Genomic DNA, 15,000 nt, shown 5'->3' on the forward strand with positions numbered 1-15,000 from the left:
ATTAATTCAATGATTAGCAAACTGGCATTAGTAAAATCCTCTCCAGTCTATGCTATCCCCCTTCCAGCTACAGCCCTACATGTCTGAGCTACACTGCAGCCATGGCTGAGATCCTGTTAGATAATTTTAACTCCCCAGCTAGAATGGGGCTTATCTGAGCAAAAGAGATGTGCTTCATAGATAAAGGCAACTTCCTCTAACTGCAGATTAGATCAGCAGGCTCAGTATCCGTACTAAAAAGCCACATAGCTAAACACTGCTTGTCTCCAGTTTAGCCAAAACTCACTGCTTGGTTGCTTTCCACCATTAAGAAATGAGATTAACAGTTTGTATCTCCTCTCCTGTATGTAAGTAATATTTGCCAGCATGCAACGGCACTCCCCCCTGCAGTGCTCTGGCAACCAGCATGTGTTCCTTAAAATGGTATGAATTTCAGAATTTGGGGAAATAAGAATGAATGCTTTCCCCACCAGTCCCACTGCATGTTGTCACCTTCTGGGGAAAGGCAGCCTCTTCCACGTAAATGGAGAAGTGTGAAAAAGCTGCCTGTAGAATGAAACACTTGTTACTACAGAAGTATTGTAATGTTCACGATACATTCTGTTTTCAAGGAGGCCCCCAAGGTCCAGAAGACTGTAGTTGTGTCAGAGAGCACCTTTTGACCCAACTGGTTTTGCAGTAAGGTCTGGATTTGCTTTGTGTAGCACCCCATATTAACAAAGTATTTTGCTATAGTAGCATGGCAGTGACCTCTTTGTTCAAAACACCTCACATTTTCCATAAGAAATTAGTTTTGCACCTTTGACTGGAAGCATTATCCATTATCCACTATCTGCAGGAGGCCTCTGAAATTCGGCAGGTGTAGCTGACTGAGGTATTTGCTGGTTTGTGGCACTCTGGCACACTTTCCCAATACTCCAGTAGCCCCAACCGCCTACCAATCTCCCACCACATTAATGCTGCCTTCAAGTCATCCAGATAAAGATCTGAGTACACTGCTTTCTCCTGTCCACTGGACAAGCAGAATTTTTGCAAGGGAGGTCCACACTGTATCTCACAGGCACACACCTACATGACAACGAGCATTCACGAAATGCATCATGAACCATTCACTGCAGCCACTTTCATTCTGCCTGCTAAACTATTTCTGTCATTTCTATTTTAACATTCAAAATCCCTGAGCCGCTTCATACAGCCCTCCTCTTTTTAAATGAGAGAGAACAACTTCTACAGAAAAAAAAATATATATTTCCTACTTTCCCTTCAAAGGTGGAATTTCCCCACAAAATTTATACTGACCCAGGTCCCAGGGCAGGCAATGATCAGTCCTTTACCAGTGACAGGTTTAAGGTCCAATATCTCATGACTTTAGGGGCAGAAATAGGAGCTTTAGACTGTATCAGAGGGGAGATTCCCAACTTCCCTATTTTTAAAAGTTTCTAAAACGTGTCAGTAATAATTTTTTCCACCCCTTCAGAAGCTTCTTCATTTGGACTGTTGACCCTGCAGGAATCCCATTATCTCATGAAGTCTAATAGAACATCCCAAATAATGAACTTTTGTGTCTTCTCCAAGCATTTCTGATGGAGCTGGTCTAGAATTTTTTGGCATGAGTCTCACGGACCCCTCTCAGCGCTGCCATTAGTGTTGCTGAGAGGGAGTTCAGCCCTTGTGAGTAATTCCTTTAAGTGCACCCTGGCTTTCCATTTTCTCCAAATTGTTACATGCCATATAGAGACACAGCACACACCCTTCATGACTACCAGAGTCCAACTGGAGGAAACAGGTCCAGTGACTACAAAGAAATTCATTCTGTTTCTCTTCTAAATAAGTCCTGCACACCACTGTCCAGATAGCAATTAGTTGGATGTAGTAATACGGACCTGTCTGGACCAACAGCAACTTAGTGTTGCAATCTGGGGTGGGGTACTTCCCCTTCTGCTTTCCTCCGTCCTCCTTCAGCAGTCTTCCCTCCCTTTTGCTCTGCCTCTACCCTGCTACCGGTAAAAGGCTATTTTAGAGAGCAGAGGCACCGATGCATCTCAGTGCCTATTTGCCAGCTGCTAAGGAAATACTATACAGGGGAATCTAGGAATGATGATCCTTATATGCATCAGTCCCAACAAGATGTTGATGGACTCCTCTGAGTCACCAAAGCAGCTGGAAATGAAGGATGCTGTGGCTGTGTCAGAGTCTGGACAACACCAGGTCTAAAACAGGTTTTTTATGCAGGTTCTTCAGTGTGTAGGAGGGAGGTAGTACCAGCAGAGGAGGAAAGGAGAGATAGTGCTCTTACTTTCCTGCTTTTTTTCTTTTAAGTAAGCAGAAAGACCTGACTGCAATAGAAGCTGACATCCCTTGGATTAAAACTTTGACCTCCAGTGACCTTGTCAGCCTGTGATTCTTGGGCATGTTAGCATGCTGTCAGCCCATGGGAGAGGAGTTTTCCCCACTTCCTCTTGGGAGGAAGAACCGCCTTGTGGTCTGGGAATTCCAAGTTCATTGCCATCCCCAGCTGCTGAGCTGGTGCTTTTGCCTTTTGTGTGCAGAGCTCACTCTCTTCAGTGCTGCTTCCCTCATTCAGACTCCGAATTGCAAGTTTAAAGCAACTGCTGTGTGTGAGCATTAGGGACACCTGCCTTTAGAACAGAGCTGCAGTGGCAGAATATTAGCAATGCCTAGGCCCACAACCTCCTTTTGAGGGCTTGTCTACTCCTGGACATTACCTCTAATTTCAGCCATCTGTGGCTACCCACTCATATGCAGTCACACCCACGTAAACCTCAAGTGTCAGCAAATGAAGCTGCAGCTTGCACTGGGGGAAGCTTCATTCTCAGCTAAAATTAGGGTAAGTCCTACCTGGACCTAGAGCCCCTGCACTCTCTACCTCAGGGATGTGCACCTCAGTCACTGGCTGGCCACAGATGGCTCAAGTTATGGCAAATTCCAGAGCAGAAAAAGCTTCAACCTGTACCTGCTTGCTAAGCACAGTTCAACACTGACTGTTCACAGAAGTAATTTAAATGTTTATTCCAAACCCTGAATGGTGGGAGTGGGAGTGGGTGGCAAATATCCCAGCTCAGCTTTTCCATGGCGGGGGTAGAGGGGGTTCAGCATGGGAAAAGGGAGCAATCTCTTCACTTTTATGCCACCACAGGATAGGATTTTAGCACAACTCATACTCTTGAATCATCTAGGGCCAGACAGCATCCATGGCTCAACTCTGCACCTTCCCCACTGATTTCACTGGAACTTCACTGACCTTTAAAAAAATCTGGGCCTTGGAAACATTTAAAGATCTCACCAGTGGTTTCAAGAAGAAAAGTTTCAGGAACTCGAACTACTGGTTCTGGGTGAGCAGAGTTAAAAAAGTAAAAAGTCACAGGTGCCTATATAGCATGAGAAGGAAACCTGGGGTGGAGAAGGAGAGAAGGAAGGAAGGAGATTTGGTAGACAAAACAGCAGACCTAGAGGTTAAAGAGAGGAAGCTGCTTAGCATCATGGTGATCCAGGAGTGGGCAAACTGCTGATCAAGGGAGTAAAATAGTTTAGAGGGATCAGGCTACAGTTTATTAGGGCTCTGCTCTTCTGTTCTAGGATAGCAGATGGGTGCTCACCAACTTTCCAAAGCTTCCTTTCATTCTAACAATACTGATTCTAGTTGCCTCTATTTCTTAGGCATCCATCTGGAGACAACTTAAAAGGGGCCCGATTGTCATGAACAGCTGAGACCAGACATTCTGAAGCTCACAATGCATCAAGTGGTTTTAAGCATGGCTTCCAAAATCACCATTCACTAGTGATTATCTTGGCTGGTGAATGCTGTATTGGTCATTATTACCCAGGACTATAACAGATGAATTTTCCCTTCCTTGAAAGAGGCTGGCACCAACCAGCACCATATCATCTGATATCATATCTACAAGCCAGAGCACCCACACAGCATTCACCAAAGAACAAAGGAGATTATGTTGGACATTTCCCAGGCAACAAGACTCTTGTTTCTGTTAGTCTGCTGTGTCTCTCCCCACCACCTCTCACGTACAGGAGACAGTAAGAACTGGTGACTTAGCTCAGCAAGCACTTCTCGTTACGGGACAGAACTTCAGAATGTCCTTTCCCATGGGTCTGCAACATGAGGTTGAACTTCCCAGGAAAGAAAAATGTCAGAGACACTAAGAAAACCTAAGGCCTCTAATTTTATCTAAAGTCACTTAGGTACACTAATCTTTTCACCTCTGAAATGCCAAACAGATGAATAAATTTAACTAACATCTTGAGGATGGGGTTAGAGGTTTCATAAACTTTTTGTTTTATTTAAATCCCCTATTGATGCACACTACTTTTCAATGCTGCCTCAGGATGGTAGCGAAGCCTAGGAGACAGTTGAATCACCAGCAAACATGAGTCGCATCATGGACCAGTGCAGATAATCTGTGAACAGTTAAATGACATTAATACCTTATCACAATACAGGGTGTTTCATTTACTAGTTATTGAAACACAGAAGGGAAGTTAAGCCAGGTCTGAATAAATTGTAGGATTAGGGGATTGTGGGGTTTTAAGGCCAACAATTTTGAAGCAATAGGTGTCTGGAGGTACTGTTTGGAATTCAGGTTCAGACCTCTAAATCCTGGATCAAGCATTCAACAAAGAGAAGGCCCAATTTACCCAAAAAGCTGTGCATCTATCCTTTTTAAGCTAGGACATTTATTTTAGGCGAGCTAAAATACCTCTAGGAGCCTCATGATTCACCCCCACTTTCAGTAATGCTGGATCAAGAGTTCAACAAAGGGAAGGCACCAAAGAGACTGTTAGGGTAATTAGGACAAAACCCATGTTCTTCTGCTCCTGGCTCACTACAGCCCTGCTATATCACACTGGGCAAACCATTTCACCATCCTGTGTTTCCTTTCCTCCTCCCATCATTCTCTCCATATCCTGGAAACTCCTCAGGGAATGAACTCTTACTCTTTGTTTATATATTCTTTGCCACACTAGGGACTCAGGCACTATATTCTTCCTCCTCCTGCTACCATACCAGTAGCTTTGTTTATCCAGATACAAATGGAAATGAAAAGATGATAAGCACTGCTAAAACCTGGATGCTGGCAGACTCGTACAGAAGATAATATGATATTCTTTGCCTTTTCTTGCCCAAAGAGATATTTATATCTTTTCTGGCACTGCCCCCAGTTCTAGAAGACAGAGGATATGTTGTTTTTATAGCCCTGGAAATGTCTTTCCCCTTGAAGATGCCATTCAGGTGGCAAACAGCACTGCAGGCAGGTTCATGGAGATTACTCTAGCAGGACAAGTATATGTGTCACTCAGCAATCACAGCATCATAGAGGTAGAAGGGACCTCAAGAGTCATCCAATATAACTCCCCTGCACAGATACAGGATGTGCTTTTCCTAAACCATCCCAGACAGGTACTTATTCAGCCTCCTCTGGAATGCCTCTAGTGAAGGAAATTCCTTAACATCTCTGGGAAGCATGTGCTATTCTTGCAGCTCGTCCACATGCTTGATATAGGATTGTATAGTACCAATTAAGTCTAAGAAACATCAGTAGCATTTTGCAGATCAATTCTGGTTATGATAAGCTTTGAGCTGATGAACTTGGCCACTGTGAAGATTATACAGTTAAGAGAAACTCAAGTGATTTTCAGGGTGTCCTCAATAAAAGGACTCTTACAGCAGGTGACAGTGAACACAGAGCAGCCTGGTCAAAGGTAGGTAATAAGCAACAAAAGAATTTATAACATACAAGGAATATTTATGCTTTAGCATGAGAATTTTGAAGAAATCCACAGAGGTGGATAGCAACGGTCCTTACAGCCAAGATAACGAACCAAAAAAAAATCCTGAATGCTCATTGAAGTCTTAACAAAGTTGAAGTGAAGCTGCTTTTGCCCTGGACCACACACTACCAATACTTACAGTAAAACAAATTCCTAAAGCAGAATGAGAAGGGTTTCATAAACCAATGGTCCTTTAGGGACTTTTTATGCCACCAATCATATTTTAGCAACTAGAGAAGTGGCAACATTTCTCTAGTTCTTTAGGAGGAACTTGTCCTGTTGTCCTTCAGATTGCATTCCTCATAGCTGAGGAAGAAAGCGCTGAATGACTTCACTCTGCTGAATGGGATGAAGAGACCAAAGTCTTTTCTCATATACCAGTTTGCTCTACAATGCTTTGTTTAAAACCACACTGTACTATAATTTCTTAACATAGCAGACCAACCATCTTACCCAAAGCTCTTTCATTTTTAGAATTCTGCTGTCCTCCGGTACTGGTTGAAAGGTCCTCAGGTACAGGCATAGGCTCATCTACATCATCTGGGACATCACTTATAGGAGGACTTTCCTTGCCTAGTGATAAAGGAAATAATGTAAGCATACAGCCCCGTAACCAGAACAGCAAAACACAGCCAAAATAAAACCTAGGTTTGATCAATAGACTGCAATGACTGCACATGGCTAAAACTTACCCCAGAACATAGCCTGCTGTCCAAGGAAGTCTCCGCATTAATACAGCAGGACAGGAGTGCAGAACTGGGAAATGTCTTTCCTAAACTTCAGTGGGAACACACAGGCTAGAGACAGACATTTAAAAAGCCTGAGCCTGAATAGATTAAATCTTTGCAGGTTAGTCTAACCTGGCTAGGCTAAATCAATTTTGTAACCAGACAGACATCCCAGAAATGCCAGCACATGGCTGTAGTGGCTCAGGCTAGAAGCCGGAGGCACTAGAACAGCCCTCCCTTCCTTCCACAGCACTAAGCTGAGGGGGGCATGGCCAGGCCTCAGCAGTATGCTCCGATTAGCCCAGCAGGGAACTGATAACACAGTGTTTATCACCCCATTAAGAAAACAACAGAGGGACATTACCAGCTACCTGTTGATTCTACTTGATTCAGCATGGACTATTGCCAACATGGCTAATACACTAGACACCTCTCTGCAAGGCAGAGGGGAGGGGGGAATTCCTGCTTAGTAAGGGGTGGGGAAAAGCAGCCCGCAGTCTTGTGGGAGCTGCAGCCAGGGATCCTAGAGGGTAGGGGCCAGCTCAGAAGGCATGCCAGATGCTGAGGGAATCTGGTTTATCTTAGACCAGCAAGGGGTCTGGGGACAGACATTGCATAAACTGGTGTGACCCAAATCAGTTAAGTCTGATACTACATTCAACCAGGCTTATCTCAAACCAGTTTCAGCCATTTTCAAACTGGTTTATGTGCACTGAACATCTGTTCTGTTACAGGTTTAAACCAGCTTCTGATCACTTAAACCGGTTTATGTATAATGTCTGTCCCTAGTCACAGGAACTGACTTCTGGGGTTGTTGGTCCCACCTTGGATATTTATGACAAGTACAAATGCTTTTTTTCAGCTACTAAATGCAAATGATCCAACCCTAGAACACATGTACTTACAGACTGTAAAGGCAACTGTGTGATAGCTTTTGTGAAAGCTTTCCTTGCTTCTATGGACACTACACAAAGATAAGTAGATTTTTATTTCAGCGCTAACAGCTTAGTTTAACAGCAAAGTCAAACTTACAAATTGTCTCAATGCTCAAAAGGCCCTACCTACTTTTGTCCACAACATGGCTTTGTTCTTAACCACAGATCTACTACAGGCCTGAAGATTGGACATACAAAACTCTTTGCGTCATCAGCTCCCACTGAATTCAGTTGTTTAATGCCTTGCAGAATCTTCACTGCTGCCAGGATCAAGCGAAACACAGCTTTGTGACACTTCAGGTATTTTATGATCACTGATTTGAAAAGAAGGACAAACTCCATGGCAGTGTACAAGCTTTGGTGGTATAAACAAATCAGACTCTGCAGTAAGTTTTTAATTAAAAAAGTATGCTTTCAACTTGCAAATGCAACATGTTTTAAAAAAAATAAATTCCCCTCCTTTTATGGCAATTACAGCTTCAGCTTTCAGTCACTGTAAGTACAACACTGATGATTAGGCCTTTGGCTTTCTTTATTCTGCGGAGTTCCCTTTACAATGGTTTTAAATGTTATATGACAAAGATAGGCCTTGTATTACTATAGCAAACTGAGTTAACGGAGAGGAATTCAGTCCAGTAGGATTAAAACAGACTACCTAGAGAAACTGTGGAATCTCCATCCTTGGAATTTTTAAAGAGCAGGTTAGACAGCTATTTGGCTGGGATAGTTTAGTTGGGCTGATCCTGCCTGGACTAGGGGGCTGGACAAAATGACCTTGTGAGGTGCCTTCCAGCCATACTATCCTACAATCCTAAAATGTCACTCTCTGATCAACCAATAAAAGAATGAGATAGAACCTGGGCTGGGGTCAGTGCTTATTGATGCTGACACAGCCACTGACTTCAGTGGAATCACTCCTGATTTACATGCATATGAGATATTCATTGCACCATGGTGACCCCCATGCCACAAGTCACAGGACATGAAGCCCCAATGCTAACACTGTCTCTCATGATGCACAGTCAGTGGCTCCTTTCTTGGCATAAGGTAATGCGATTCCTAGTTTACAGTAATGTAATCCTAAGAAGAGGGAAAATTAAAATATGTGTAGTTTGATTAAATGATATATTGTGGTGATGGAGGCTGCAGAATACCCGGAGTTGGAGAGAGAGAGAGATAGGAAATGATGAAACTGCTTCCTGTCACCCTTTTGCCTAAGGCAAAAGAGTCACATCCTTTGTCTCCCTGACTGATGCCTGAGCATGGACTTCAGAGGCAAGGCAGATGGAAGGTGGCTTTATGTAACCTTTGAGCTATTCCTATTACTTCTGGCCCTTTCACAGGTCTGCTCAGATCAGAGCTGCTCTCATTTAACCAATGCTTTGCAGCTTCTTGCATGGCTAAGAATAGCCATGCATGTGCTCCCACAGCCAAGAGAGACTGGGGACTGCACCATCAAGGGTTTGGTGGTATAGGTTCTATCAAACACTTTATAATATGGGTACTTCTTTTTGGCTTTCTGGCTCCCTGACTACCAAGAGCAGTAAATGGGTCAGATCCCTGTGGATGCTTTGGCCAGAAATGTATATATAGCCAAAAATGTACAGCCATAAATGTATAAATGTATTCCCTTCACAGGGGATGTGCTTTCAATTAACTGTTCTTTCTCTTCCCTAAGGACATTGATGCTTTCATGAAGATCATCTAAAAGTATCTAAATATGAGGTAGAAACAAAAGAGTGGTTTTGGACTGTTTGTAGGCAGGTACCTAGGTTTAAACGAGTGAAATTAAGAGGACTTGGATTAGTGATGCACCTATGAGATTGTGGAACAGCCTCTTAAAGGAAGTTGTGGGAGTAGTGTTAAACGAATCACTTTAAACTCTGGTCGCCAAAGGACTTCAGGATAAATATAATCTTGCCCTGAGAGAGGACAGACTAGAAGAGTTAATAGACCTTTTTTATCTCTAATTCTTATGCATTGTTCATAAAGAGAGAAATAACAGTCACCAGTTGTAGAGGCAAAGCTGAAGGTAGGTTAAGGAAAAGAAGAGTAGAAGCAAGAATTTAGTATCCAAAAGGGGAAAGGAGAAAGTAAGCAGATGGACAAACTGTTTCTGCCATGAACTACACAGCTCCTTTGTTTCATTTAGTCCCTGCTTAACAGGAAGTAAGGGACTTAGGCATTACCGATAATTTTTCTCCTGCAAGTAACGATTTGCTAAGATGAGCTGTCTGTTCTGCAGCAGAGTCAGGGGCTGGGGTGACATAGCTGGAACATTTGAGCTTTTTACAAAACAGAAATGTAACTGATTGGCAAGGGTGGCTCCTAATCAGCACCCATTTCCGTGATCTTAGCTTTGCCTTAATATGGCTGCTTAAAAGAAAATCAAAATCCATTTCTAAGTGGAAGATCCACACTGAACTTCAACTGGACCAGTTCAAATCAACGAATCATAGAAACAGGGTGGAAGAGATGCCAGGAGGTCATCTAGTCCAACCTTGGTCAAGGCAGGATTATTCCTGTCTAAACTAACCAAGTGCTTTTCAAGCCTGTTCTTAAAAACGTCCAGTGATGGATATTCTATGCAATTTAAGTTAGTGTAAGATTTAAGAGAAAAGCTATCATAAAAAGCTCTGGCCATGTGCTTCTAAAAACCAATTAAAAATAAACTGTTGGATCCACAAGATAAGAAATAAAAAGCATGAAACCAGAATATTATTACCCCAAAGTTAGGCATCCTGTTTTACAATAATCTTTTTGGGATACAGAAAGAATAAATATAGGCCAAACACTTTGACATCTTATGGTAAATAATTTGTATGGCCAGATGCATGCAGGTGTCTGCTTCTTTAACTTCACTGAAAAGTACACCAGATGCCCAACTGGGGTATACTGGTTTGCACCATCTAAGTCAGTGGTTTTAATTTGTAGAAGCTGAAGGTCTGGGGTATTTCTCTGTTTTGGGGGACTGGAGGTCAGGAAACTTGACTTTGCAAACTTTGCTTTAATAATTCTTGTCAAAGAAGCTTGGAATTTCTTCATGCTGAACATGATAGCATAATCTTTGTATCCAAAAAAACAGGGTAAAAATAGGAGATGTAAAATGGATATGTTTTTGGAGCTCTTTCTCTTGGATTCCAGAGCATGATATTTCATATTTCATGCCTTAACTACATCTAAATTGTTACACCCTGATAAGTTCACGACTGCATGGCAATCTTACAGATATGCAATCTCGCACTAACATTTTCCTGCAGATGAATTTAAAAATGGAAAGGGGGAGAAACAGTTTTCCATTTAATTTCTAACAGGCATGTCCAGAATAATAACTGGTGGAAGGTATGCAAAGGTAAAGCTTGATGCTGGTACTGGGGAAAATTGTTAAAATGTCACCAAGCCATCTAAATCCCACACATTTGCTGCACTGCGCTACTTAGTTGTGTGAAACACAAACACATACAACCACGGCAGTCTAGCCTCTGAGTCTTTAACTATGCAGCAAGTTTGTCATTGCTGACACAAAGCTTCGGTGCACAGGCCTGGGATTTCTGGACAATGTGGCCTCTGTTCTTGACTCTGCTATTGACTCATTGACTGATGCTGGGTAATTTACCTAAGCCAAAAGGTTCAAATTTAGGCATCTAAAATTAGGCAACCAAAAACACATTTAGGCTCATAAATAAAGCCTTAGATGGCTAAACCTCACCATCCACGTGTAAAAAATATGGCAGGAGGGCCTAACCCTTTTATTTTGCATCATCAGTCCCTCAACTTATCTGTACCTGTGTAACCCACAGTGGGCACATCTACATGTTCATTACTGCACCTTAGACACTGTGCATTTAGTTTAGTACTTGCTTATTAAAAGTACTAACTAAATGCACAGTAACTGCAGTTACTGAGCAGTAGCACCGGTGCATGGTTATTTTGTGACATTTACTGCACATTAGCCTAATAACACTCCACAGTAGGCTATTAGCCTGGTTTTTAACCATCATGCTACTGAGCAGTGTTATTAGGCTAATGCGCAGTAAACGTCTTATGTAGATATGTCTAGTGTTTAGCAACCAAAAAAGATTTGTGGAACTTAAGATCTCAACTCTGATGGCTCTCTACTCCTCATGGGATCAATGAATACAAAGTTTCTCAGGCACCTCCATGGAGCTCTTTTGATGTTCTTAGGTCCATGCTTGCAAGGTGCTTGAGAGATGCCCAGAGCTCTTAAAAATAAACCCTGAATGGTTCCTTTTAGAGATAGTGATCTGTCTATAACATTGGCCAAGTGCTCCTAGAGTTACTTTCAGTGATAATTACATGGGCATTAATGAAGCCATGTAAAAAGTAAAAAGAGATATTCTCCTGTGATCTAAGATTACAGACCTAATTCTCCTTCCATTTACATCACTTTTTTCACTAGTGTGACGCCTTTCACATTGATGCAGTTACTCCTAGGTATTGAAAAGAGAATCAGTTCCCTGACTGAAGCTGAATGCCCAGCCAAGGTAAGTCAACACTGAACAGTAGGGGAGCGTCAGAAACAAAACTGTTCTCCCTCTTTTCACCTAGGCTTGCTTGAGGTGAAGAATAACAAAAAGTAGTTCTTCCGGAGGACCCTCTGGGTGACAGTGGCACAAACGCTTGCACTGGTTTTTTGCTCTTCCTCAACTGTTAGACCCATCTAGAACTGAAAAAATAAAACAGCAGGAAAAATACTGCTGGTTAATTGAGATAGTATCTGTGTTTTCTGATTCTATTGTATGGGAGCCAGATACTGTTTGGTTAAATATGTCAGCTCTGTCTTCATTTCAGAACTGCAACTGCTTGCCTCATGAAATATCACTTTCAAGAAGAAAAAAACATGAACTCTGAGCTTATTGTATGGCCTTTCAGTTCCTTTAGGAGCCAGTGATGACTGAATTCCAAGAAACAGGAACATTTGCCAATATTGAGGGCCTGACTGGCCTCATGTATGCTGACCTGATTCACTGCAGCCACGCCTTGCTGCAGTTACAGCTACGGAAAACAAGTGAATGCAAAATGCTGCTGTTCTGGTTTGAGAAGGCTCTGACACCTGCTGTGCACATATGTAAGTAGTTGTACAGAGGGTAAGGGCAGTCGCAAATAAAGCCCTGTGTTCCTGCTGGCTCCGAGTATAAGATGTAATAGAGGAGTACTAGCAAGGCCATCAGTGTACACAGATAGAGCAGCCTCCCCCTGCAATTACACAGGTGAAGACTCCCAGCAGCCCAAATGGGGCAGAGAAAAGTGAAACACAAGAACCATAACTCCTTTCCCTCAGCCACACCCATTGGCCAGCAGTATACCAGCTTTCAAGGAAGAAAATACAGTCACTCTACACATCAAAATGCTTAGACTGTAGGACATACCTACTGGGCTTAATCCAGTGGGCTTTTTGCCTCCAGAGTTCACACACAACTCAGACCACAAGTTAGAGCAATTTTACAAGTGGCCTTGTGATCACATTACAAACCCACCAAAGAGCTCAAACAAATTTACAGTCACAGAATCATAGAAAAATCAGTCTGGAGAAAACCCTAAGAGATCCTCTAGTTCAAATCCCTTGTCCAAGTCGAAGACTGAAATATCAGCAGACATTTGTTGGCAAGTTAAAGCAGGAAGCGCATTTACTACAAGTAGATTATATTGGCCTGCCAGTTTTGCGACATCTAAGATTCACCTTGGTCTGCTTTTTAAGAAAAGAGAAGCCTTTGTCACGCCAGAAGAATATTACTTCCACCAGCTTGATTACCACAAACACGCAGGAATGGTGGGAAGGGAACTAAAGGAGTACAAATTCTTCAGCATTTGGAGATCTGGAAGAAACAGCATGACTTTCCCTCCAATCTTCCCCTCAAGGTAAGGCAGGCTAAATAGAAAATAGGCATTGTGGTCTCTTTTTCCACGAGACAAGGCAGCTTCCAGCCCCATGGAGAGCCAGCCCTTCTATACTGCTCCTATACATGGAAGCATGACTTGGGTAAGTGATGTCACCTCTGGCTAGTCACTGCAAGTAATGGCAGGTGTGAAGCTCATGATCATCCTGATTTAAAGTCTATGAAATTGGGTGTGGATACCCGATTAGGTATGTGCTGCCACAGAGGAAGAGAATGACACAGATTCTGCCCCACCTGACTTCAGACTCCCCAAGCCAGGAAAGCCTGGTCACATCTTAAGAATCTTGACTCCATAGGAAATGTGGGGTTAAACCCCCTTTTCCTTCTTTTCCTGTTAAGCAGAAATACAAACTACAGAGAGGGTTTGCTTTATCTTCGTTAAATGATTTCAACATAAAGGAAACACTGAAGTTTAAGATACTGTTATCATGTAAAAAGGATAATACCTTGAGGGAAATGCAACAAGTCTTCCGTGATAGGGAAGAGTGCTTTCTTAATAGCAGAGCTGGTTGAAAAGTATGTGCCAATGAAATTTTTGTTAAAGGAAAGTGGCTTTTTTGTCAGAAGGGAAATTGTTATGGGGAGCATTTAGTCTCTTGTAAACATTTGAAGTTTTTACTTAAAACACTGACAACAAAAACATTTTTGGTTTTCAGTTTTTTTTTTATGCAAACCTCAAAATGTTGCCAAAACTAAGAAGCAAATCTATTTTTTTTTTTCAGGAAAGAATGCTCTGACCAGCTCTACCATTCAAGAATGTGCTATGCTTCCACTGAACTGTTCTGGAGGCCCTGATCCTGCACTGCATGACTCATCCATTTGAGTGAACCACATGCTTCAGTGGCTGCAGGAAGGAGGCCTCAGTGAACAAATGGGGCATGCTGTAGACAGAATACTAAAACTGATAACTGAAAGTCATTTGCTGTTGCTGCTCTCCCCATACTGGGAAGCCAAAAAAAGGAGGCGGCAAACTACATGTAACCTCTTGACAAATGGTGGAGCACTAGCATACTAAACAAAGTACTTATTAGTTGTTAATCTGTATTTCCGTCTCACCAATGGGCCAATATATAATAGAGCTTCCTGTGGGAGAAACATTAGGTACCAAAGGCCTAAAGAATCCCAAAGACTAACCATGTTATTCATAGGGGAATTTTAAAAGCATACATTTTCCATTTTGTAGGGTGATCCCAGTCAAGTAATGCTTCTTCCATAGTGTGATCACCATGGAATAAAACTAAATAAAAAGTATCAAATTCACAGTATTAGGGCTTTCGCCATCTACCTGGAATCCAGTCTTTATGTTTAACACCTATTACTTCCAGTTTTAGTAGGAAAAAAAATCCAAAACTTATTTAGTGAACAATTTTTGCTTAAAATAATAGTTTCATCTAAGTAAACTTTATTCATCCTGAAACTGCCAGGTAATAGCTTTTTGCTTCCAAAAGAGATAGATACATGTTCCTATGACCATACCCCACAGAAATACTAGAGTAGCTATAATACAAAATTACTTATCTATTTCTTTGGTTCCTTTATTTATAAAAGTCCCTTGAAAAAAATCTATGCACTGTGAGGTTCTACGTGAAGTAGTATCATTAATTATATCTTGAT

At 42.0% G+C, this 15,000-nt stretch overlaps 1 protein-coding gene across 6 annotated transcripts in view; it reads right to left on the reverse strand.

Moving 5' to 3' along the window:
• Positions 1–15,000, reverse strand: part of IKZF1 (IKAROS family zinc finger 1) — a 70,143-nt gene that overhangs the window by 54,312 nt on the left and 831 nt on the right. For 5 of the 6 annotated variants that reach the window (XM_006025335.3, XM_006025334.3, XM_025206115.1 and 2 more), the window contains exon 3: positions 6,259–6,378. In XM_006025335.3, coding sequence (XP_006025397.2) covers positions 6,259–6,378 — 120 coding nt within the window. Of the gene's footprint in view, positions 1–6,258; positions 6,379–7,438; positions 7,498–15,000 lie in introns of all 6 variants that reach the window. The other variant, XM_025206116.1, reaches the window with a different exon arrangement.

The sequence above is a fragment of the Alligator sinensis genome, unplaced genomic scaffold (assembly GCF_000455745.1).
Source record: "Alligator sinensis unplaced genomic scaffold, ASM45574v1 scaffold796_1, whole genome shotgun sequence".
Lineage (NCBI taxonomy): Eukaryota > Metazoa > Chordata > Crocodylia > Alligatoridae > Alligator > Alligator sinensis.